The sequence below is a fragment of the Acinonyx jubatus genome, chromosome B3 (assembly GCF_027475565.1).
Source record: "Acinonyx jubatus isolate Ajub_Pintada_27869175 chromosome B3, VMU_Ajub_asm_v1.0, whole genome shotgun sequence".
Classification (NCBI taxonomy): domain Eukaryota; kingdom Metazoa; phylum Chordata; class Mammalia; order Carnivora; family Felidae; genus Acinonyx; species Acinonyx jubatus.
In genome coordinates, this window is record NC_069386.1 from 97667786 (window position 1) to 97692728 (window position 24943).

The 24943-nt window shown below is 45.4% G+C and overlaps 1 protein-coding gene across 1 annotated transcript in view; it reads right to left on the minus strand.

The window, feature by feature from the left end:
- The window catches only part of NID2 (nidogen 2), a 67789-nt gene that overhangs the window by 37016 nt on the left and 5830 nt on the right, over window positions 1-24943 (minus strand). Inside the window, 5 exon segments of the mRNA XM_027065712.2 lie at window positions 230-475; window positions 905-1054; window positions 11463-11898; window positions 11901-12216; window positions 18126-18358. Coding sequence (XP_026921513.2) covers window positions 230-475; window positions 905-1054; window positions 11463-11898; window positions 11901-12216; window positions 18126-18358 — 1381 coding nt within the window.

Below are 24943 nucleotides of genomic sequence, written 5' to 3' on the forward strand. Positions count from 1 at the left end.
AAACAAGCTTCAAGCAATTCTGGTGAAAGGACATAAATGGTCCAAATGGAATCATCCCATTTCTCAGGATGACTTGGAGAACATGTGGAAGAAAACAGTCCCGTGAGACCAAACCAGGCCCAGCTACACACCTGTAGAAAACTGAGCAAACAGATCCTCTTTCACAGAAAAAAAACCAAAGCATGGTGGCCAGGAGCCATCAGCCCCCTCAAAGGGCACTGCTGCTCACCTGTGAGACGGAAGCCATTCTCCCAGCCTGGTTTTTCTAATGCAAAGAGCCAGCCAAATAGGCCTCCGATTGGCGTGAGCGGGAGAAGGGCTTGGGCCGCGGGCTGTGGGATGTGGCTGATGGCCGTGTAGGCTCTGCCGTCATTGCCCACGATGTAAGCATGTAGGTCCACGTCAGTGAAGCGGACGGGCGTGCGGCCCACGCGGAGGTGGCCACTCACTTTCCCGTTGACTCGATGCGGTACCCCTGAAAGACAGCAGATCCGGTCAACTGTGACCACGGTCCAGGTTGGGGATGGGTACCCAGAAAGTAATTCCGCTCACAATTCCCAAAACAGTCTTTTAGCCATTTTCATGATTCCTAACCAACCCATTATCCATCTAAGTACAAAACAGACCTGTCTTCGATTTATTTTCTCCCATCCACTCTCCCATCCACTCTGACTCTAATGAGCTGGCAAAAAGGAGGAAAGATTTCTGGCTAATCCTCAAATTGGGAAACCAGCCCAAATGCGCTCATTTCTCTCGATCAAGCACCTGCAAGTTGCCGGTGCTTTGATTCAGGCAGTCGGAGATTCGAGGTCCATAAGCAGAGTCACAGCGGCGGCTGGAAACAAGCAAGTGGCAAAAATCTGCACAGAGCAGCCCCCAGCCCCGTCAAGCCAGCATCTCTTACCTTCTGGCAGACAGTGCTTCCCATTTCCGTAAAACCTGGACTGGCAGTGGCAGCAAAAGCCAGTTGTGTAGTCAGTGCAGAAGGCGTGTGGGGAGCACTGTCCGTGGTTGCGTTCGCAGGTTTCCTTGTCGGCAGCATTATACGTGAAGACTGGAAAGTCAAAACAAATTCGCATTACAAGGACTAAGTGATTCCAGCATCGTTCCTGCCAAGCTTCATCGTGGACACCACATTTGCTCCATAAAATCAGTTTAGCTTGTAATAAACAAATGGGTTTTTGATGTTTAAGAGACAGGAACAACATTCAACCCAGGGGAATTAACTTGCTTTGTCTTCTGGCAAGAAGTACCACGGACTGCTCCCATCTGGGCTCACCGCAAAGCTGGTGAACTCCGGGGAGGCCGCAGCACCGTGGGGTGAGCGCAGAACACAAAAGCCAACCAGTAAGTACGCGTGAGGCCGAACTGTACAAAACTGCCATTTTGTGGGTCTAAAATGGTCAAATAGCAGCAATTTTATGTGACTCAACCTGAGAGTAACGACCTGGAGAGAGAGGAAGACTGAAAAGAGAAATAACAAATGTGGTCTTAGGTCCAAGCACTCTTTGCTTCTAGGGGATCCTGTACCTAAAGAGAATACCCTGCAGCTTGTCTCATCTGCCCAGAGAGGTAGGTTTTCTTCTGATAGAGAAGGGCCTTAAAGAACACACCCACCCCTAAGGAGAATGTATGGAGAGGAAGGGAGGAGGGGGAAGGAAAGGATTCAGCTGTTAAATGCCCTGTGCCTTTGTGGGGTTTCTGGTGGTGGCTATGGCACAAGCGAGATTGCTATGCAGTAGGAGAGAGGGGGCCACGATTACAGCTCTTCTAGGAAACCACAGTGGACCAGTAGTGGCTCCTTCCATCTTCCACTTATTCTGCCCATTAAAAAAAGAGGGCCATCAGGGGTACCTGGGTGGCTCAGTCGGTTAAGCATCCCACTCTTGGTTTCGCCTCAGGTTATCATCTCATGGTTTGAGTTTGAGCCCCACATCAAGCTCTGCGTTGGCAGTGCAGAGCCTGTTTGGGATTCTCTCTCTCTCCCTCTCGGTCCCTCCCCCCCACGCCCCCTCAAAATAAATAAATGTTAAAAAAAAAAAAGTGAGAGAAACAAAGGAATTGGAGCAGATTCCATTTCCACATAGGAAATGGCCAAGAGAGTGGGGTGTGGTTGGTGGGGGGGGGGAGCTAATAGAGAAGAGAGGGCTCTCTCCAGATACCAGGGATGATGTTAAGCCCGAGCGTGGCCACCAGGAGGCAAAGTGGCTGCGCACACCTGGCCTTCACATGGGGCGGGAGGGTTAGGAGTTGGGTGGAGACTCGGGGAGTGCTGACAAGCAGGGACGCACGGAACTCCAGCGCTGGACTCTGCCGCTGTGGGGTGCCAGCTCCGGAGGAAGACGGATTCCCTACTCCTAGGCAAACCTAGGTGGCAGCTGTGCTCCGAACCTAGGTCTGAGAAGGAGGAAACTGAAGGGTAAGGAAAAAATGGAAAGATTAACATGTGCACACTACTCCAGGGAAGAAGGGCAAACAAAGAAACCGAAGGAGGGGAGATGTACCCCAGGTAAGTAAACATAGCCAGGCAGAGACTTGTATCCACAGGTAAAAAGAGAGCAAAGTTACCATTTAAATAGCCATTCCTCTATGGCAGATACCACTCTATGTACTTTATTAACACCTTCAATTTGCACAAAAGCAGGGATTGTTTTGATCCCTGCTCTGCAGATAAACAAGCTAAAGATTAAAGTGAATTTCCTGAAGTCACACAGGCCATAGGACTTGAACCCTGGATGTCTGGCTCCAGCTGGACTGCAGTGGAAGCCAAGTACTAGGCCATGAGAGCTGGGTTAAGGATCTGATCAGCTGCTTGGGGTTGATCAGCCTAGGCTTCAGCAAGTAAGATTTGAGGCACACGTTATAAATCGGGCCTGATGGAAGGAGAGCTGGGATGATCCGGACGGGGATTACGGTGTGTTGTGGGAAAGAGCACAGGTAAGAGGTGGCGGCAGCGGCAGGAGCATTAACTTCTGGGCCGTACTTGACCGCTGCTTACAGACTCTTGAGAAAGCAGCAGGCTGAGGGTTGGCAGGGCAGGTGACTGGACTCAAGTGAAATATCTGGGAACATGGTGAGAATGAAGTCAGTGACTCAAGACTTGGTATTTAGGGCCTTGATGACACAGATGAGAAATTCCAGTTTGATAAACATAGACATTTAGGCATAATCCTGAACAGGGGTTTTTTTTCACTAGGACAGGGACATAGAACTCACAACCCCTCCAAACTCCCCTCTCCCCACCCGCCCCAAAATCTAGATTGGGTATTATAGAGGCTGCTGTGAAGAAAACGATGTCATCACCATTGATTTAAGAGGTTAGGACCCAGTTTGAGTAAAACAAAAAGTAACTTGTCAGCCTGGGTTTCTCTGGCTCCAAAGGTGACAGCTAAGTGTAAAGAAGCAGTTCCTGGAGGGATTGGCACACTGGCAAGTGCTCAGGGCACGGCTGCCATCAGGACTCTCCTCTGGAACAAGGTGGGAGGGACACGGGGTGGGGGGGAACGGCAGGAGGACCCCAACCTCTAGAACTCAACCTTGACTGTGGCTCAGGTGGCTCTGTGCAAACCACAGAAATGCTCTCTAAAATCAGGGTGACACCCCTTCTCACACCTCCATTGCCAGAAATCACATTTTTTCCTGAACGTACTTCAGAGGACCAAGGTAGAAAAGCAATGTGACACAGGTCTAAAGAGTAGTCATATTCAGGTTAAATCGGGTAAAAATAAAACCAAACCCTAAACAGTGTTCTCCTGGATTAAAGAAAAAGCGGGTCTGTCTTGTATTCCCTCTCTTTCTCTGGTGAAGACTTGTTCTGGCACCCAATCCCTCTTACAAGAGTGGGTCATCACACAGGGAGAGATGGGATGCAGGAGGACTGGAGATTTGGAGAGCTGAGGTTCATTAAACTAACAAGCAAGGCGGAGGCATGGCTTTCCTATGGGTAAAAGGAGAGGTGCTCAGCAATGCAGCCAGCAACTTACAAAGGCAACTGTGCAAAAGTTTAACCAGACTGGCACACTGACTGCATCTTTCTTTTTTTTTTTTTTAAGCTGACTTGTGAGTGCAAGTGGGGGGGGGGGGAGGGGGCACCAGCTCTGAGATCATGACCCAAGCGAGACCCCAGCAGATATTAAGAGTCGAATGCTTAACTCACTGAGCCTCTCAGGCGCCCCCCAGACTGCATTTTTCTAAAAAAAAAAAATAAATAATAATAATGGGTGGGTAGGGTCCCATGAAAGGCCATTATGAGACAAACTATAATTAGGACGGGTTATTGGTAAACTGGTTCAGGGATATTTGTATGCAGTTTTTTTGGAGACTACTGCATTCACAGGATGGAGGTTATTGGGCCACAAATAGAAGCTCAGCCTTCCAGCCCCGTGACAGCTGCACAGGGAAAGAGGTGGAGTTCGCTCCCAAAAGGAGCAAACACAGGCTCCCCTTAGGATCCCTTGGTATGCCTGCCGTCACACAGGCATGCACACAGATGCACACACTGGATACAATATCAGCTTGTCAGGCGAAAGGTAAAGAAATGCCTGTTGCACTTTTTTTTCATTTATTAATTCAACAAATAATGTGAGCACTCACTATGGGCCTGGCTCTGATCTAGGAATTAAGGATACAGCAGACAAACACGCCATCCTGAAGCTTACATTCTTCTAGGAAGCACTGAACAAACAGCTCAAATACTTAGTACAGAGATGGTTGTTACGAGCTGTGCAGAATCTTAAGTCGGGGAAGGTCAAGAGGGCTGGGAGTGGGGGTGCGGACTTCGCTCTTTTCAACATCAGGATCAAGGAGGACCTTGGGAGAAGGTGACCTCTGGACAGAGGCCTGGAGGCAGGGGCACTGCAGGCAGGACACAAGGGGCACGTGGGAGGAACAGGGGCAGTGAGAGAAGGCCGGGGAGGTACTGGCCAGTTGTCAAAGGGCCCCCATAGGAAGGAGCTGAGCTTTAGTCTGAGTGAGAAGGGGAGCCACTCGGGGATCTTGAGCAGGAGAGTGACAAGATCTGACCTGCCATACTTCAGGAACAAGCCAATGAGTGTGTGCCCTGGCAGCTGGAAGAGCTGGTGGAGAGAAGGGCACAAACACGGAGTGTTTTGAAGATGGGGCCGACGGGGTTTGCTGATGGGTTGGATGGAGCGCAGAAAGGGAGAAGAAACGGGGAGAAGGTGAGAGGAAAGACAGAAGCCCACGGTGACGTTCACACCTTGGTGAGCTGCCATCGCCTGAGACAGGGAGACTGTGGAAGGGCAGGTTTGCTAGGGATCCGTTCCAGCAACAGCTGGGAGGCATCGAGGAAGCTCTTTCCCCCTCCGACAGGACCCTCAGAGGGCACCATTCAACCACTCAGAAGGAGAGCTGTCTTTCTCCATGGATTGTGGGGAACCACTGCATCAGAATCACCTGAACCACTCCCCAGGTGGTTCTTGTGCCCACTGAAGATGACCTTCAGGCCATTTGTAAACTTTCCATTTCTGAGCTCCAGGATGCTCATTAGCATAGTTAATGAATTTCGGCTGACAGCAGCTCCTGGGGGTGGTGGGATTTCAGGCAATGCCCTCCTATTGATTCTTGGCCAGGTAAGCAGCAGGACTCAGTGCTTACTGCCAGCTTGGGCCCAGATCCACCAGCCCAGAGGCTAAATCCCCTCCCTGATGAAGAGGCAGAACTGGACCTAGAAATAGGCTCTGACATGCAGCTCTCTATCCAAGGCAAGAAAAGCCAGATTTCTAGCCCATGTGTCTTCTCAAATTTCTATGAGAATTGCAGATACATCCAAAGATGCTGAGCTGCTGGAAAGTATAGAATCAACGTCTGAATCCCAGCTGGATGAGATGTGCCATGAGTGTATCCCAAAACAAGTGACAATTTTCTTCTTCAGTGATCATTTATATATGCCTCTTTACATCAGAGTTTTGAATGTATTTTCATCCACTTCTTCCTATTCTGGGGAAGAGATATTGTTTCCATTTTACAGATGAGAAACTGAGGCCCATGGAGGTGATATGATCTTCTGGCTCTCAATCCTATGTTCTTTCCATTACTTTAGAATCACCAGGGGACCTAGTTTAAAAATGCAGATTCTGGCTCAGAAGGTGGAGGAAGGGTGTGGAAATCGGCATTTTAAGCAAGGGCCCCAGATGAATCAGACGCTAGGGGACTAGAGACCACACTTGGAGAAATCATCTTCCATGGCTGCTTGTCTCCTGTATTTACCCACAGGCTGTCTTCCAGACCCTCCTGGGACCCACTCTCTGCCTGGGCGCACCTGTCACAGAGAGTCAAAAACGTTAGAGACAAGTCGGCTGGCTTGTGCCCCGCACAGCAGGAGGGCAGAGGCCAGCCAGGTTTGAATGTGCTCAGTTTACAAAGGCTTTGTTAACACGAGGACTTTCAAATCTCATTTCTTTTTCCTCTTTAAGGCTTTTTCACTCTTCTCAGATCCTTCATGGAAAGAAAAGTGGGGTGGGGATACATAAGAGAAGGAAAGGCACCTGCCAAAGTTCCTGAGATTCGTCTTCATCGGGAGTTCTTCACAAAAGTAGAAAACTTCTCTAAAAAAAAAAAAAAAATTGAAAATAAGGGTGCCTGGGTGGCTCTGTTGGTTAAGCATCTGACTCTTGATTTCAGCTCAGGTCTTGATCTCAGGGTCATGAGTTCAAGCCTTGTGCTAGGCCCCGCACTAGGCTCCCTGCTGGGCGTGAAGCCTAAATTTAAAAAAAAAAAAAAGGAAAACTTCTCTGCTCTAGATTTGATCTGTCCTTCAGTCTTCATTCTGCCGGCAGCACATAAGCGCTGGTCTTCAGCCTTGGGTCTGCCCTCCTTCCCTAAGGGCTCTGGCCCAGCCACATGAAAGGTGGAAGGCGGCTGGCTCCAGGCAGGTAGGACACAGAGGGGAAGGAGGACTTCCAGCAGGAGGCTGCCCCTGGCACCTTGAGTGACTTTTTGTTTTTTTTTTTTTACTTTCAACAGCTTTTACTGCTCAAGAAAAGGACCCACATTTTCACTGTCACTGATCTTCCTAAGTTTCCCTGCCTTGTAGAATGATTGACTAGTAAGAAAAACCACATCCAACTCTGTAATGAAAAACAGTGGTATAGGGGCACCTAGGTGGCTCAGTCAGTTGGGCATCCGGCTGGGCTCAGGTCATGATCTTGCAGCTCATGAGTTAGGCCTGGAGTCTGCTTCAGGTTCTGTGTCTCCCTCTCTCTCTGCCCCTCTCCCGCTTGCGCTCTGCCTCTCTCTCAAAAATAAACATTAAAACAAAACAAAACAGTGATATACTTTTCCCTCCAGTTTTCAGTTTGTTTTCTTCTGGGGTGTGTGTGCGTGTGTGTGTGTGTGTGTGTATGTGATGCCATTGGGCACATAGTTATTAGGAGTCGAGGCGTGGGGGTCGGTATGGGCAGTGGTTTACATCCACTGTCATGACACCAGCAGGGGTCTCCACAGGTATGGGAAGCCTTCGTGCTCGCAGACCCTCAGCAACCTGGATGTGTCCCTGGGAGAGATGCTGGAGGGGGAGGCAGAGCCTGCTCTGATTCATCCCAGGGTGCAAGCTGCGTGAGTAACACATTCCTGCAGCCTTTCCCAAAGCCAAAAGGAGAGTTGGACTAGAAGCCACAGGGAAATCCCTGTGGCACCTTGGGCTTTCCCGGCTCGACTGCCATGTAAGTGGGGACACCAGGATCCCATGGTGGAGTACGGATGGCTGAGGTTTCATCATGCAGACTGAGGCTAGATGAAGGTGCTCACAGCACCACCCCAGCAGGTACAGGAACACCTAAGAGCTCTGTAAGTCGTCGTGCCCACTACCCACCTCACAGTCAGTCCTGGTCCTGGTCCTGGTCAGCCGTAGTCCTTACCTCTCTCCCCCACCCCATCCACTCTCTTGCTCTCCATTTTCACGTGTCAGTCCTCTGTCCAGACCACTTCCCCAGTTTCCCTCTCTAAGCTCAGACTCTGATGCCATGGTCTGGCTCAAGGCCCTCTTCCTTCGCAAAGACTTCCCAGACTGCAGGGACGTGTGGGTCTGCCCTCCACTGTGTCACCTTAACAGCATGTGCCAATCCTTCCGTGGCTCCCTTCTCTCTTATTCAGACAAATCACTCAGTATTTCCAGGCTTCAACTTCTTCCTCTGTAACATGGGAAGAATGACAGTATCTCCACTTCACAGGGCAGTTTTGAAGACTGATCGTGACAGCACAAACTAAAGCAAGTTTCCACCTAGAGTCCCAGGGGGTATGTGACAAATGCCAGCCAAAAAGTCCACTAGTGCCTCAGTCAGAGCAGGGCGTGAGGCAGGCACTCGGGTAACTCTCTGCTCTGTCGACCAGCTCCTGGAGCTCCCTGCACAAACAAGACACCTTAGATAGAAGATGCTTGCATTTCCATTATAGTGCTGGCTCTGTGGTCTCTGAAAATAGAACAAAGCAAACAATGCATTTGAGGCCAGAACTGGAGTGTGACTGGGGGAGGGGGCGCCTGGGTGACTCTGTCGGTTAAGCATCCGACTTGATGGCACCTCAGGTCACGATCTCACGGCTCATGAGTTGGAGCCCCGTGTCAGGCTCTGCGCTGATAATGTAGAGCCTGCTTGGGATCCTCTCCCTCCTTTTTGGGCCCCTCCCTCTCCCTCTCTCAAAATAAACAAATGAAAAAAAAAAAAAACAGAGCGTGATGGGGACATTCGTTGAGTGAGGTACACAGGTTCTGGAAAGAATCTAGATTTCTCAACAAGAAGAAAAGTCTATAAAAAGAGTCTCTAAGGGAAAAAAAAGTTTGAAAAGAGAGGAAGAGATATTTGGGGGTTCTTTAAATCTTAATATTTTGGTTCGGCAAGATGACCTGTAAGTTTTAAAGGGGAAATTAAAAATGCACTGGGCATGGTGCTTGCCATACTCAATTCCAATCCTCACAGCCACTTCACAAGGTTTACATTTTCTCCATTTAATAGCTGAGGAAAACGAGGGCCAGAGTATATGTCTTAGCCCAAACCACACAGTAGAGCTGGGACTCAAGCTCAGGTCACCCAACACCCAAATCCATGCTCCCCCACTCCGTCAGTAGAAACGGCCAAGCAGGTGGCTCACGGCTGGACACTTGCAGGCAACTTTCCGTGTGAGTCACTGCTTACCCCCCTCCACCAGCTATCCCAGAGGAAGTCCATTTCTGCTTGATGGACCTCTGGGGTGCCAATGTTTCCATTTGAAAAAAAAAAAAGTATCTACAAAAAAAAAGTATCTACTAAGTGCACGTTTCTATAATCCACAGTCTTCCTAAAGCCTGAAAATCAGAACTGATTTTCCCTCTCTGCTCTCAAGTTTTATCTGTGCTCTCTGAGGTTGCCGATTTTTTTTCTCCTCACGGTTCAAAAATTTCTAGTTAGATATTTTTTTTTCCTAAATGTCTCAGTGTACTAATCAGCTTTTTCATATGCATTTTGCCATTTCTAAGACGTCAGGAGTAGACGCCCTCCAGCAGCTGCTAAATACCATAGTTCGTGCCCCAGAAGGGTTATGGCTGCTGCCTCTGTTCTCTATATTCCTTAAGCCTCCTCCCCTCGCTCCAGCAAGCTCAACCTCTCACAGCTCAAAGCAGGCTAGGCAGCCCCTTTCTTCTTAACCCTTCAATCAATCACTTCCACAGATCGGCTTCTTAATATTCCATCCTCTTCCCAGGGCAGGAAATCACAAGTGAAAAGACCATTTTAGGACTGCATCTTTACCTCCAAATTCCCTTTCCTAAAAATCTTTGATACGTGGCTTTAAATATTCTTTAGATGTATGGAGTTTTCACTGAAAAGGCTTCCAATAAAATTTACATCTTCCATTTGACAGAAAAGTGGCCCTTAGGCACAAATTAAGGCATAGTGACTTAACAAGCCCCTTGCCTAACCTCTAGCCAACCCCCGCCCACCTCATTCCTACTGCCTTAAATCTTCCATCATTAGTAAAAGCAGCCACCATTTATTAAGGATCAGGTAGTGCAGACACTGAGAACTTTGTTATCTCACATAGTCCCCTCAGCAAACTGAGGAGAAATCAGAGGCTTGAGGGTTTCATGAGCTGCCTCAGGTCACCCAGCAAGTGAGCGCGCAAGCAAGCAAGGCAGCTAGGATTCAAACCTAAGTCTGACACCAGTGTTCTCCCTCTAATCATTACACAATGCCACTTTTGTCACAAAATAGCTTCTTTCCTCCTAAAATAAGCACTTCTTTGAGCATGTCCTTCGAGATCGCTACCACAGCAGAAGAACCCAGAAGGCCCTCTGCTAGGTCAACACATTTTTACTACAAAGGGAAAGGGAAACAGCAAAGGTGGGGCAGGGGGCAGGGCGAGGTCCTGAAGAGTGCTTTCACCTCGGGCCTCTCGCCTCCTATTAGAGGTCAGATGAGCAGTCCCTGGAACTGGAATGAATTTGTGCTCGGTTTCCCACTCATGTGTTTACGTCCCTGACTGGGAAGAAAGAGCTGATGTGACAAGACTCTATTTGGAAGAGAAGGCAACATGGCTCCATGTCTGTATTAATTAACCACGGCCTCCTCTTGGCATTTCTTTCCTGGCCCCCTCACACTGGTCAGTGAGTCATAAAATGAGGACAAGACTGCAGGGAGGTGAATACCGCAGCCGCACAGCCATGAACCAGAAATGACAGGGCACAGGTGGTTAGCAACTTTCTTTCCCCAGGGGTCTCCCCTCCCACACACCACCAATGCATCTCTAACTAAGGGGAGCACAAGCATTATCCAATAACAGAGCAAGAATCTGGAATGTGCGTCTGAGCCAGCACAACCAGCCACTTGAAACTAAAGCCTTCACCCCTCCGTCACTATAATGTATATGAAGCCTCAGAACACCTTACCTTTGCTGAACTTTTTTTTTTAATATTTGTTTATTTTTGAGAGAGACAGAAAGTGAGAGAGAGACACACACAGACAGATGGTAAGCGGGGGAGGGGCAGAGAGCAAGGGAGACACAGAATCTGAAGCAGGCTCCAAGCTCCGAGCTGTCAGCGACGAGCCTGACATGGGGCCCGAACTCACAAACTGCGAGATCATGACCTGAGCTGAAGTCGGATGCTCAACCGACTGACTGAGCCACCCAGGCGTCTCACCTTTGCTGAACTTTCAAACCGAAACACTTCATTACACTATGACAGCACAGCCGGCACGAACAACCTAGTTCTTCCCCACTTACTTCGTGAGGCCCATTTAAAAAAAAAACAAAAAACATTATTAATGGTCAAGAGATTCCAACAGACTTTGCCTGCCAAGATTTACTTGGCAGAAGAAAGATACTCCGTCTCCTGAAACGTAGGTTTAAAAGTCAGTTCCAATCTTCATTTTGCTGAACGTTTCACCAACTCCCTGGAGGGAAAAATCATAACTCTGCGCAAAACCAGCATTTTAAAAATGAAATCTCAGCGCCCGGTTTTCTCACGCACTTACCCTCAGTGTTGGAAGTGATGACGTCTTCTACCCCTAACACTTGCCTCCCTCGGCCCAGTGGTATACTGTGAGCTGGCAAGGGATAGTTTAGAAGAACGACCTTTCCTTCAGGGAGGGCTGGAGGAACATCCACTTCTGATGGTGGTGCCCCTCCATATGTGTAGGGGTTGATGCTTTTGTTTTCAGGATACGGAGGCAGGGTCCCCTGGGAAGGATCCAGTGACTCTCCTTCTGTTTCTGATGGAGCTGGGCCTCTGGTCCCTGGCTGTTCAGAAGACTCAATGCGAACGTTTAAATCTGGGGTGTCCATCCCCCACGGATGTCTCCCCTCTTTGGGTTGAGGGTTCAAGGTGGCAGATTCCGTTTCAGGGTAGAATGGCCAGTTACTAGAGGTCAGATGCGGCAAAGGGGAGGCCAGATCAGAATTCGGTGGAGACATTCCACCCCCATGGGTCTTGACTCAGCTTTCGATTGGAAGGAAACATCAACACTGCTGTGGCCATTCAGTGCTTCCTCTGGTTCACTCGGAGCGTATTCGACTCCCCCCTCATTCTCATTCTCATCATAATAATCCAAATTGTCCTCAGTGTAGTCACTTTCCAGGACCTCAGGGAGGCCGAAGGAACGCTCGGGGGGAGCTGCAGAGTGGCCTTTGGAAAGGTCCCCTCCAACTGTTGCTGGCCTGATATTGTCCAGTCGGGGGGTGCTGCCGATATGAAAAGCCCACACTCCAGGAGCCCCCAGGTTGCTTTGTCTAAATAAAAAGGAAACAGTGCATGACCAAAGTGTCCATTCGCCCACCATCCAACAAAGGTGAGCAATTTATTTTAAAACTGAAACACTGTTAAAATCAGATTCAGAGTTTTCATCAGTGTATAAAACCAAATAAAACCAGGCTTATGTGCTAACTAAAAGGATTATACTGGAATTTTGATGTAAACTACCTCTTACTCAACATTAGCTTTCAGAATGCTGGACCATCAAATTAGAAATCTGCTTTAAGGGGCACCCGGGTGGCTCAGTCAATTTGGCCTCTGACTCTTGCTGTCAGCTCAGGGCATGATCTCTCGGTTTGTGAGTTTGAGCCCTGCATCAGGCTCTGCGCTGACAGTACAGAACCTGCTTGAGATTCTCTCTCTCCTTCTCTCCCTGCCCCTCCTCCGCTCTCCCTCAAAAATAAATAAACGTTTTAAAAAAGAAAAAAAAATCTCTAAAATTCACATGTTTTATCTAAAATCTGGCTATTTGAAAACAAATAGAGAATGCAGGAATATTTTATACGTCCTCTACTTTTAACACACTCAGAAAAATGTATGCTTATACAACTTTGTTAAACACTTAAAACAGTGACAACTACGTACTTTTGAGATTTAGTGATATACCAAGTGCTTAATGTTCTTCAGTACAATCTACAAGGTAGGGGCAGTCATTATGCCCAATTTTACAGAGGTGAAAATAGTTTAGAGAGGCTAACCAATCTTCTTAAGGTCATACAACTAATAACTGGCAAAGCTTGGACACGAATTCACCACTAACACCAAAGCCCATGCTCTAAATATCTACCTTATGTCAGAAAACCAATATACTAGAGTCAATCGGCATCTGAATGATCACTGGTCTTCAGAATGTTACAGACATTTCACTGTTTAATCACATGGATTAATCAATAAACTAACTCACATAGAATTGTGAGTCAATGTAAAAACACTCAAAGAAATATACATGCCCAAGTGTAAAAAATGTTGAGCAAACGCAGAACAAAGTTAAGGGGAATATCAGAAAGTAGTTTTGGGGCACCTGAGTGACTCTGTCCGTTAAGCGTGCAACTCTTGATTTCAGCTCAGGTCATGATCTCACGGTTAGTGGGATCAAGTCCCATATCAGGCTTAGCACTGACTGGGCAGAGCCTGCTTAGGATTCTTTCTCTCTCCCTCTCTTCCTGTCCCCCCACCCCCGCATGTGCACGTGCACTCTCTCAAAATAAATAAATAACCTTAAAAAAGAAAAAAAAAGAAAATAGTTTAATCAAAATTCCATGGGTTATAGGTGAGAGGTGTTCAAAAACATCTGGAACCAGAGAGCTCATGTGTTTTCTTTATTAGAAAAGAACATGGACCCCACTCAGTTTTCTCAATGCCCCAAGGATCCATTATTTTAGTCAATGATACATTCTAAAGAGAACTACATAAAAGACTTCTAAAAAAAAATAAAAACAAAAACAAACAACAACAACAAAAACTTGAACAAACAAGGGTCTGGCTAGCTTGAATGCACCAGTTTCTGTACTCCTCTGGTGTATGTACAAAATACCAAGCTCAAAGTCCCCCCTCTAATCAAAAAAATTATGGGGGTCAGTGAGGCATAAGACTTAATTTAGAGAATAACAAATTTATCGAATCATTATAAGAATCATTGCTCATTTGGGTAGGAACTCATCATGTTCACGGATTTCCATAGCAATAATAACTTCAGTACAATTCTAAGAATGTCTCCTTCCCTCCTTGTCTGCCCATCCCTTGCCCTTTTCTTCCTCTCCTCCTGTCCACCTTCCCCTCTCCCACTCTCTATCTTGTGTGTGTGTGTGTGTGTGTGTGTGTGTGTGTGTGTTGTGGTTATTGTTTCTGCTGCTGCTCTTATAGTTACTTTAGGGAAAGAGGAGCAGAGAAAACAAAACTGTGATCTCTTGTGCAGTATGCTATATATGCTTGGTACGTTCTAAGATTCCATGTTGGTGTTTTTCCGGCAAGCAAATAAGGAACGCTTAAGTAAGAAGAGAGAATCCTGAGGATCTGAGGATAGTTAGTTTATATTATCGCATCAGAGGTGTTGCAGCTATGAAATTTCTTCTTGAAGTTAGAAAAACTATAAAAGTTTCAAAGACTAGGAAAATACAAATTATGGCAGAAAACCGCTAAATAAAACAACTCTCTAATGAAATATAAATCAGTATCCTGGTTTTTGTTGTTGTGCGTGATGGGAAAGTAACCAGTTTGAGTTTATCCTAAAATCCGAGGTCATTTGGAAAGCTCAGAGATAGAGAAAATTTAATTTATTTTCTACAAAGGAAAACAAGGCCACAAAGTGGGATGACAGTGCCTTCCTCCCTGGGCTGTTAGGAGGATTAAGTAAGAACACCACATAAAATGCCTAGCATGAGGCCCTGCACACGATTAGTACTTAGTAATTACTGTCTTTCAGGAGACAGAAGAGTATAATTTCAAAAAACACAAATGTGCGCATTCGCATTTAAATTTGCAGAAGAGGAGTTATGCCAAATACACTATGGATTAGATAATTCATTACCTTTAAGTTCACAATTATAAGACAAGTTTGAGGAAGACAAAGATTCCACTGACTAGGAAGATAATTTTATTATTTAGAGATGCACACTGAAGTATTTAGTATTTAGCATTAGCATGATGTTTGTGATTTACCTTAAAATACTTAAGTGTTTTAAAAATGATGAATAATATGGCAAAATGTCAACAGCTTCTAAATCTAACCGATGAGCTTCTGGGTATTCATTCAGCTATTTTCTCCACTTTTCTGTGTATTTTTGAAAATTTAAATTCGGAAAAGTAAAATAGAAGGTTAAAGTGAGGACCATTTCCACAATGGGGAGGTAGGGAAAGCCTTTCTAAGAATAACAAAGGAAAAGAGTACTATCTTTGACGACACTAAACCTACAGCTTCTCGATGTGGAGTAACTTTAAAGATGAACTGGCCTAGGGGCGCCTGGGTGGCGCACTCGGTTAAGCGTCCGACTTCAGCCAGGTCACGATCTCGCGGTCCCGGAGTTCGAGCCCCGCGTCAGGCTCTGGGCTGATGGCTCAGGGCCTGGAGCCTGTTTCCGATTCTGTGTCTCCCTCTCTCTCTGCCCCTCCCCCGTTCATGCTCTGTCTCTCTCTGTCCCACAAATAAATAAACGTTGAAAAAAAAATTAAAAAAAAAAAAAAAGATGAACTGGGCAAAAATATTCACAGCATATGAGAGAATTAATACTCTTGCTGTAATTTTTCTTATTTATAAGAGCTCTCCATGCACACCCCAGTAGAAAATAGCAAAGGGCATGGGCAGAGAAGTCACAAAGATGGATAAATGGCTATTACACCTATGAAAAGGTGTAATCAAATAAATGAGAGTGAGGATCTAATCAAAGAAATTAGAGTGAGGATAGCAATTGATACCTACCAGATTCACAAATATTAACAAGAAGCTGTTGATCACAGTTCTATACTATTGGTGAGCATAGAAATTGCACATTTCTGAACGGCAGTTTGTTGATGTACATCAAAGCGTTAAAACTGTACCCTTTCTCAGCAATTCCACTCTTAAGAAGTTATCTTTACCAGAAATAAGAATCTGAGCAATGTGTGTTATGCTGTGTACTGCAATGATATTTCTAAAAGGAAAGATAAAAAACAAATTCATCAGTAAGTTTTTATCTTCATAGTGTGGTATAAAAATGATGCAATGTTCGATAGCCTTAAAACGGTAAGACGAACAGATTATCTTAGTGAATGATACCTATAAGACATTGATAAATGGGAAAATGCTACATGTATAGCAAAAGAACCATTTTGGTTTTAGAAAGTTTTTGCATAATTCTTAAGTTAGAATGACTGCTAATACTGGTTATTGCTTGAAGCAGTGATAATGGGTAATTTGTGCTTTTATTTCACATTATTCCGTGTGTTTGTACTTTATATTTTATATTAAGTATGAGCTATACTTCAGAAAAATCTGTTAGTCCCCTATCTTCTGTTCTCAGCAAGGAACTCAGAAGAAGCATCAAAGACACAAATGAGGGCAGGCACGGAGGGAGGTAAATGGGAGTGCTGCGTGTGTGTGTGTATGCACGTGCAAGTCTTTGTGTGCACGTGTGTGTGCATGTGTGTGTGCACATGTGTAAGCATGTGTGTTAGTTCCAAAGGGTTTTTATCACCGTGGTGGGGAGCGCAACTGCTTTTTCCTACAGACTTTTTGGCCCCCACCGCCTCCTGTACCAGGAGTAGAGTCAACACTCATTCTAGTGCTCTGAAATTCTACCCATTTGTCTGTCTACCAGAGTATAGGTTGCTAGTGTGCAGGGCTGCTGTCTCAAACATCTTTGCATTTCAAGTGCTTTGCCCACCGTGAACTCTTAATAACGTCTGAGGAGTAGAGAATCTGTGGCCTCCAGAGACGAAGAGGAAGGTGAAACCAGAGGAGAGAAAGCAAGCAGCTAAATTTTCTCACGTCTGAACTAAAAGCCTGGATGGAGACCTAAAGATGCCCAAGGTTGGTCAGAAGACTGGGAAAGCAGAGCGGGATTCAGCATAAAAGAAGGAGTTGGGGGGGCGCCTGGGTGGCTCAGTCGGTTGAGCGTCCGACTTCAGCTCAGGTCACGATCTCGCGGTCCGTGAGTTCGAGCCCCGCGTCAGGCTATGGGCTGATGGCTCAGAGCCTGGAGCCTGCTTCCGATTCTGTGTCTCCCTCTCTCTCTGCCCCTCCCCCATTCATGCTGTGTCTCTCTCTGTCTCAAAAATATATAAACGTTAAAAAAAAAAAATTAAAAAAAAAAATAAATAAATAAAAAAAAAAAAAAAGGAGTTGGGGACTCCAGACTTGTGCTTGAAGTTTGGCCTTGCCACTTAATTACTTTGAGGTCGTACTTTCACTTCCCTAAGCTCATTTATCAAATTGAGAAGATAGTAGAACTTACCTCCCAGGATTCCTGTGAGTTTTAACTAAGACAACTTCTGGAAAGTGTTTTACACGATGTTTGGCAACTAATAAGCCCTCAAAACATGTCAGCACTAAGTAACCAGATCTGGTTGTAGGGCCTGCTCTCTGATAGCTGAGTAGAGCGGATGGCATGTAAAAGTGTGAGGTACTGCAGTGCCCAGGAATAACATAATGGAAGGGAGACACAGTTAAGGAAGGCTAAGTAAACAGTGTATTCCGCCTGGATTCTAGCCCAGTATTAGGGAAAGGAATAAAAGCAAAGATAGTTTTTACAAGCCCTGAAATTAGTAAGTTATGAAATGGTGCCGACCCAGATATGGTGTTGATGCGGACTGACACATAGCACAAGGGCGTATTATTGCACTGGCAGAGGAAGCCTCTGATGGCACTGAGGAATGTGCTCAGTTCTGGCGACCTCATGGAAAACCAACCAGTATGGTTTCAGTTAATGAAGCCATACAGAAACCCCGAGACCTCTAAAATGCTACCAATGTGTTTGGTTTTCCCTTTTCCCCAAATTACACTACACTTGATTTAACTTTTAACGTGTATCTGCCTAAAAGACTAAATCACAACATCTCCTCCGGTGAAATGATTAACTTGGAAAAATCTCAGTCTGGGCAGTTATATTACTGGACATTTTTATGCGGCTCCAAGAGCAATGTTTTCCATAGCAAGCCTCAGTGGCTGTGCAAACACATAAACACTGTTCTGTTTCCGGTATCTATACCCAATAGGGCAGGAAAAGTAAAGGGCCTTTTATATTTTGGTGAATTTGTTCCCCCTAGGGTCTAATCTAGTTCCTGGTTTTGACCTGATGCCTCCAGTGGAAGCCCCCAAGATATTATTTAATGGTCTTATGGCCGCTTGAGTTTGGGTAGCTCCAAAGGGTCCTCAACATCAGACAGGGAAGGGCTTATGCCCTGAGTTACTTACTGGTAGAGATTCTTCACAGACTGTTCAGTGCTTGTCAAGCTGAAGTAGGGACCCTCTCTCTTCAGGTCATCGACCTCCCCTCGGCAAAAGCCCACCCGGGCAGGAAGCTCAAGCTGGACGTTATAAGACTCTTTGGGGCGGGTTCCAAAGAACTGAAGGCCGTTGGCAGGGTAAAGAAAGAGGGCGTAGGTATCAGACTCATCAGATGCCAAAACTGCCTGGAAAGTGTTCCGCTATGAAAAACAAAAAATAGGAAATATTTTTAATAAAAGAAACAGAAAAGAAAAACAAAGCAGAATGCAGACAAAGCATCGTAAAATACAAAGGGTTTGCCCCCTTCTTAGGATTCCTCCAAATTGCTTTTGTACATTATAGTCTTCTCAATTTCCTCTCCAAGTTACAATTTTGTAAGCTATACTATTATAATTCTTTTTTTATCATTTAGATTAACACTTGAAATGTGCATAGGTAAGAAACACAGGTTACAAAAATAATGTTTTTAAGGTTTCATATTGTTCTCATCCAAACCTCTTTAAGAGCTAAGAGCAAGGACCAAAATTAACCTGTATATTCCCACAGCCACTGGCCTAGTTCACTGTCCCAGGCACTCATGTGGATCATTCATTCATTCATTCATTCATTCATTCATTCATCTGTTACTGAATACCCGTGATGGGCAGGCATGGTGTTAGCCAGTGGATGATCTAAAGGCCTCCTTACTGTTCTCACACCCTTGCTCTCTTTCCTCTTTCTGCCGCCTTTTCACACCAGCACGCGAGTTAGCCTACCCTCACTTCACAGATCAGGAAACAAGACTTGAGAGCTAAGAGATCTGCCTAAGGGCTGGTAGCTAGTACGTGATGGCAGGCCAGCCAGCTCCAGAGTCTATGCCCTGTGCCACTAGGCCACCCTAACTACTCCTTAGCGTGCCATTCAGGGCAGTTTATAAGTGCCCTAAACTCTTTCCCCAGGTTTAGATCCACTGCATCTTCATCGGACTATGTAACATTCCCCATCTGTGTAATGTATTTTACGGCTTCTGTATTTTTGCTCATGTTTCCTCGTGCCTGGAAACCTTCCTAACATTCCAACGCTATCCTTCTGAGGCATTTTGTGATTCCCTGTAGATTTATTTCTGTTCTCCGACCATCCACAACACCTTTGTGGGTATTTCTCGTTAGCATTCACCTCATCTTGCTTAGTTAGCTGTTTATGTGTTTGTAAACTCCATTATTAATCCACTCGCACATTAATTCAGCCAAGTGCCTACTATGTGCCTACAAAGCACGAGACATTATGCTTGGTGCTGAAGAAACAAAGGAAGGGAGACTTTCTGCCCAGGACATTCTCACTATTTCGGAGAAGAACGGCCATGACTGGAATTCAGGAGAGTTGGCGGAGAAGATAGTAGAGGCCAGAGGAGGGTGTGTGAGACCTTAGGGTTGGGTTGGGGAGGCGTCACAGAGGCAGCCTGTGAATGCTAATAAACACAGGAGGAGCCAAAGCAGACCAGAGTGAGAGACTGAATTAGCCACAAACCCAACACCCACGTCCTTATAGAATCACTCCTTAAAGTTCATTTTACTCTTGTATTTTCAGCCAGATACTTTTTGCCTTTACCTACATAAGGCTATCTCCACCCAACCCCAAATGGTCTGTTAATGGTACTTCCTTATCTTAAAAAGACGTTATATTTAGGACTCTAAGAAGGCTTCTCTCACTAAATCCCCCTCCTTTTACAATTTGGTAGGGGACTGGGAAGTATTTATAAATAACACTACTTCCTAAATAATGTGACTCTTATGTACTGGTAAGGAGTATTATTTCTCCATTTCGCTAGACAGATAAAAGCAGGCAGAGAGAAGAACATCACATTTTACTAAATAAAAGAGGAAACAAGAGGAAAGTGTCCTGCGTTTCGTTCTGTCCATGGCCCTTCTCCATATGGTGCTCAGACTCTTCTAGTGTTTACTCTTCCTTTCACAAGCTTAATTTCAAAGTACAGTTTTGAGGTTTTGCTTATAGGACAAAGCAATTCATGTGTTAAAACGCTTTTAAAGAAAAAAAGAAGGCACACAACCTTTCTTTTTGTTCTCTAACGGAAAAACTTACCTTGCTTTGCTTCCTTTTTTTAAAAGATTTTATTTTCTTTTTAAGTTTATTTATTTATTTTGAGAGAGAGAGAGAGAGAGAGAGAGAGAGAGAGAGAGTGAGTGGGATAGGGGCAGAGAGAGAGAATCCCAAGCAGGCTCCACACTGTCAGCACAGAGCCTCATGCAGGGCTTGAACTCGCGAACTGCTAGATCATGACCTGAGCCGAAATCAGTGTTGGACGCTTAACTACTGAGCCACCCAGGCATGCCTTTATTTATTTATTTATTTTTAATGTTTATTTATTTTTGAGAGAGACAGAGACAGAATGCGAGTGGGTTGGGGCAGAGAGAGAGGGAGGCACAGAATCTGAAGCAGGCTCCAGGCTCCGAGCTGTCAGCACAAAGCCTGACGCGGGGCTCGAACTCACAGACTGCGAGATCATGACCTGAGCTGAGGTCAGATACTCAACTGACTGAGCCACCCAGGTGCCCCCCAGGCATCCCTTTAAAGATTTTATTTTTAAGTAATCTCTACACCCAATTGGGGCCCTGAGATCGAGAGTCACATGCTCTACCAACTGAGCCAGCAAGGCACCCCTGCTTGCTTTCTTGCTTTCTTTAAGCACACACACTTAAAGATGGCAGAGGTGGAGCAGGGGGGGAGGCACTAGTGTACTTGTTATTTTTGTAGTTGTGGATCATTTTATTAGCAAACTCGACTGTTCCAAAAACAAAAGGCAGAGGATGCTTTCTAGAACGTCTCAAAGCTAGGAAACCATAACTTCTGCTGAATGTCAACAAAGCCTACTCTGCATCATATCTCTACATAATACATACTACATCATCAATTAATGTTGATTCCGTAACTTCAGAGTACCCCATTTGTCAGAATCACCAACGTTCAGCTAGGGAAAGAAAAGTACTCAAGGAAGGAGAAAGGACCTGTTGTAATAATCTAAGCTTTCAAAGATCCTGGCATTGATTACCTATGGCAAATGTGAGGAAGAAAGCATCCTGGTTCTGAGTTTAGAGAAATTTTGTAAGATAAGAAGGAGGGGGGGTCCTAGAGACTGCGAGGGAACTGAAGGGAATGGAGGAAGAAGGGAGGGAGAAAGTAAACAGAGCTGTGAAGGGGAGTGTCTGGCTTTTACTGCAGGGCCTGGGAATTTAGCACTTTATTTTATTCATTCTTTCAGTCAATCAGTCAATAAGTTCATTCCAATGAAAATGTATTCAGTGCCTTTTATATGCCATCCCTGAGCCAAGTGCTTACTAGACAGGTGATAAGCCTTTATTTAATCCACTTGTCTCCACTGAAACAGGCCAATAGGAGGGTTTTAGATAGAATTTATGATCCCAAAGTACAGGCCAAAAGAGGTTGGCTGTTCAAAAACCACCCACACACCAAATGATCTCTTTTGAAGTTCTCTGTCTCGGCCCCACAAAATTCTACATCTAATTGCTAAAGAGCACACTTCATGCAGTCCTGAAGGGGTCCTCCTCCCAAAGTACCCCTCGACTGGCTTCCAGACTGGAAGGGTCTTCATATTCCTGGAGACTAGCGCCTTTGCAAGAACCCTACATGCTCTGTCTCTGAAGACAAACCTTCAGATGGGCCGCCAAACCCCACAAAAGGGTCACTGGTTCCCAACTTCCTTAGGATCCCAGGGAGGAGAGAGTGACCTCTGTGGGAAGAGGGGCAGCACAGGAAGGATCAGGGCCAGTGGCTGCCTTGTTTCAAGGTTTCTGCCATCTTGTTATCAGAAAGAGAGACAAGCCAGAGTCATCAGTAGAAACCAGGCAGGGTCTGACTCTCCCCTGCAGGTATGGGACATCACCCACCAATCAGTGTTGACGCTCAGCAGAGCCATGCTGGCAGATATAAAACATGCCCTTCTACAAACTTCTGAGTTTACAATTCATGCAATTGATCTCGGTCATCTGGCAAAAAATCAGAACAGCGCCAGCCAGCCTTGTCCCAAACAAGTTTGCCTATAGTGAATTACAAAAATTACAATGAAAGGGGCACCTGGGTGGCTCAGTCAGGGTTAAGCGTCTGACTCTTGGTTTGTGCTCAGGTCATGATCTTGTGGTTCATGGGTTTGAGCCCTGCATCGAGCTCTGTGCTAACAGTGCGGAGCCTGCTTAGGATTCTCTCTCTGTTTTTCTCTCTTTCTTACTCTCCCCTGCTCCCTCTTCTCTCTGTCTCTCTCTCAAAAATAAATTAAAAAAACTCGGGGTGTCTGGGTGGATCAGTTGGTTAAGTGTCCAACTTCGGCTCAGGTCATGATCTCATGGTTTGTGAGTTCAAGTCCTGCATCCGACTCTGTGCTGACAGCTCAGAGCCTGGAGCCTGCTTTGGATTCTGTGTCTCCCTCTCTCTCTGCCCCTCCCCTGTTCATGCTCTGTCTCTCTCTCAAAAATAAATAAACATTTAAAATAAATATATACAGGGGCACCTGGGTGGCGCAGTCGGTTAAGCGTCCGACTTCAGCCAGGTCACGATCTCGCGGTCGGGGAGTTCGAGCCCCGCGTCGGGCTCTGGGCTGATGGCTCAGAGCCTGGAGCCTGTTTCCGATTCTGTGTCTCCCTCTCTCTCTGCCCCTCCCCCGTTCATGCTCTGTCTCTCTCTGTCCCAAAAATAAATAAAAACGTTGAAAAAAAATTTTTAAAAATAAATAAATAAATAAATAAAAAATAAAATAAAATAAACATATACATACATACATACTTACTTACTTAGCAAAATCTTTAAAAAAAATGAAAATTAAGAAGTAGGATAACTCTCTATAAGTGTCACAAAATTCTCTTTCCTGTCTGTCTTCCTTAGGGTCACATGTTCTCTACAGCGGTGGCATCACTGACTTCTGGCCTCCAGTGTTTGGTGCAAGCACTAATCTCCACTCTTTAACAGATTTCTCCATCTCCCAGTACCTATACATTGCCGTCACACACAAGACTTCCCTTCATTCATTTTTATGCCCTAAATCCTACAGAGATAAATTCTCTAGTCTCTAACGTGACATCATTCCTGACTCTTAGCCTTTAGCAAAACTTCAGCATTTCATTAACCAATTTCCATATATGTCTCTGTTTAGCACATCTTCACAACTATATCTCAGAGTCAGGTTAAACTCTTTCAGATAGAACCTCAGACTTCTCCTCTTCTGGACTTCAGCTCCAGAAGTCAGTAACCTACAAAAAAGTCCTGCTTTTACCTCCCATTTTCTCTATGGACCCACCCCTTCCATCAACCACAATCATCCTGTGACACAAGTCAACACACCTTGTCCCCACAGTGAGGCCTCTGAAGTGCAACCTTCCGCCCATCTTGTGCAATCCCTTCATCCATTTCTCCGGCCTCAGGAAAAGCCTCACTTGGAACAATTTCTCCTGCTGCCTTATTCTCAAGGTCCATTCTTTCCGTCTTTCCAGCCCAACTTAAATTCCAACAGAACATCCCCCCATGTCACACAGATCTGTGTGACCCAGTTCTCCATAACTCCCATCGCTCAAACAACAAAACAATACCTCCCTCCCCCCAAAACCATAGCTAAAGTAAACACTAGTCCTCTTTACCTCCATCAACAAGTTCTTTGAAGGCCAATACCATGACTGCTTTGCCCTGTGAGGTACCTAAGACAGTTCAAGGAATCTCAGATTACCTGAACTGATAAACACTACTCATTTTTTTCTTTCTTTTTTTTTTTTTTTTTTAGTTGCAATCACCCCTGGCCATTCCTGCAACATCAGGTACCATGTCCTGTCATACCCACCACCAATATCCATGGAAAGAAAGAGCAACAACTGAAATTGTTTTACATGGTAAAGATGCCATTCCTTTGATATCTTCAAGTTTCCGGCAACTCTGTGACATCAGGTTAGCGTGTCAGGGTTCAAGAAAGCCACACAGAACTCACACAGTGCTTCAGGCAAGGCAGATTACTGTTTGCCAAAATCTACCTCCAAAGAACTATTAAAATAAGAACTCAAATCACAGGGCTCTTTAAAGTATTCAGAAGAACCTTCAATGAGGGTAACTGAAAAAAACATCCTCTCTCCAAACAGAAGAACCCTTATCTCCTTTCGAAATGAAACAAATCCCAAAGCCAAATGAGTATATGGCGATGTCTGAGGAATGATTTTAACTAGAAAAGTAAAAGAGAGATGGAATCTACAAATCTTCTTGTACTTCCCACCCAAAAGAGACCAGACAAAAGTTGCAATTCAGAAAACCTAGTATTTAAAGAATCCTTATGCAAAGGGCTTACATCACAGTGTCCTTACAAGATAGAAAAATTAAAAAACTAGAATCTGGTCCTATCAAGCCAACACAAAGGAACACAGATTGGCTGAGCAACCATACCCACTAGGTCTAGAGGGATATAAGGACTACTTAAAAATGTCATCCTACCTAAAAATGCCACATTAGTTAGGGGCGCCTGGGTGGCTCCTAGTCAGTTAAGCGACCAATTCTTGATTTCGGATCAGGTCATGATCTCACGGTCATGGTGTCGGGCTCTGCACTGATCATGGAGCCTCCTTGGTATTTTCTGTTTCTCCCTCTCTCTCTGCTTCTCTCTCTCTCTCTTTGTTAAAATAAATAAATAGAATTTAAAAATATGTTTAAAAAATGCCACATTAGCTAATTCTCACAACAATCCTGTAAGGTAGGCATTGCTCCCACATTTTACAGGTGAGAAAACTAAGAATGAGGCTGAATCA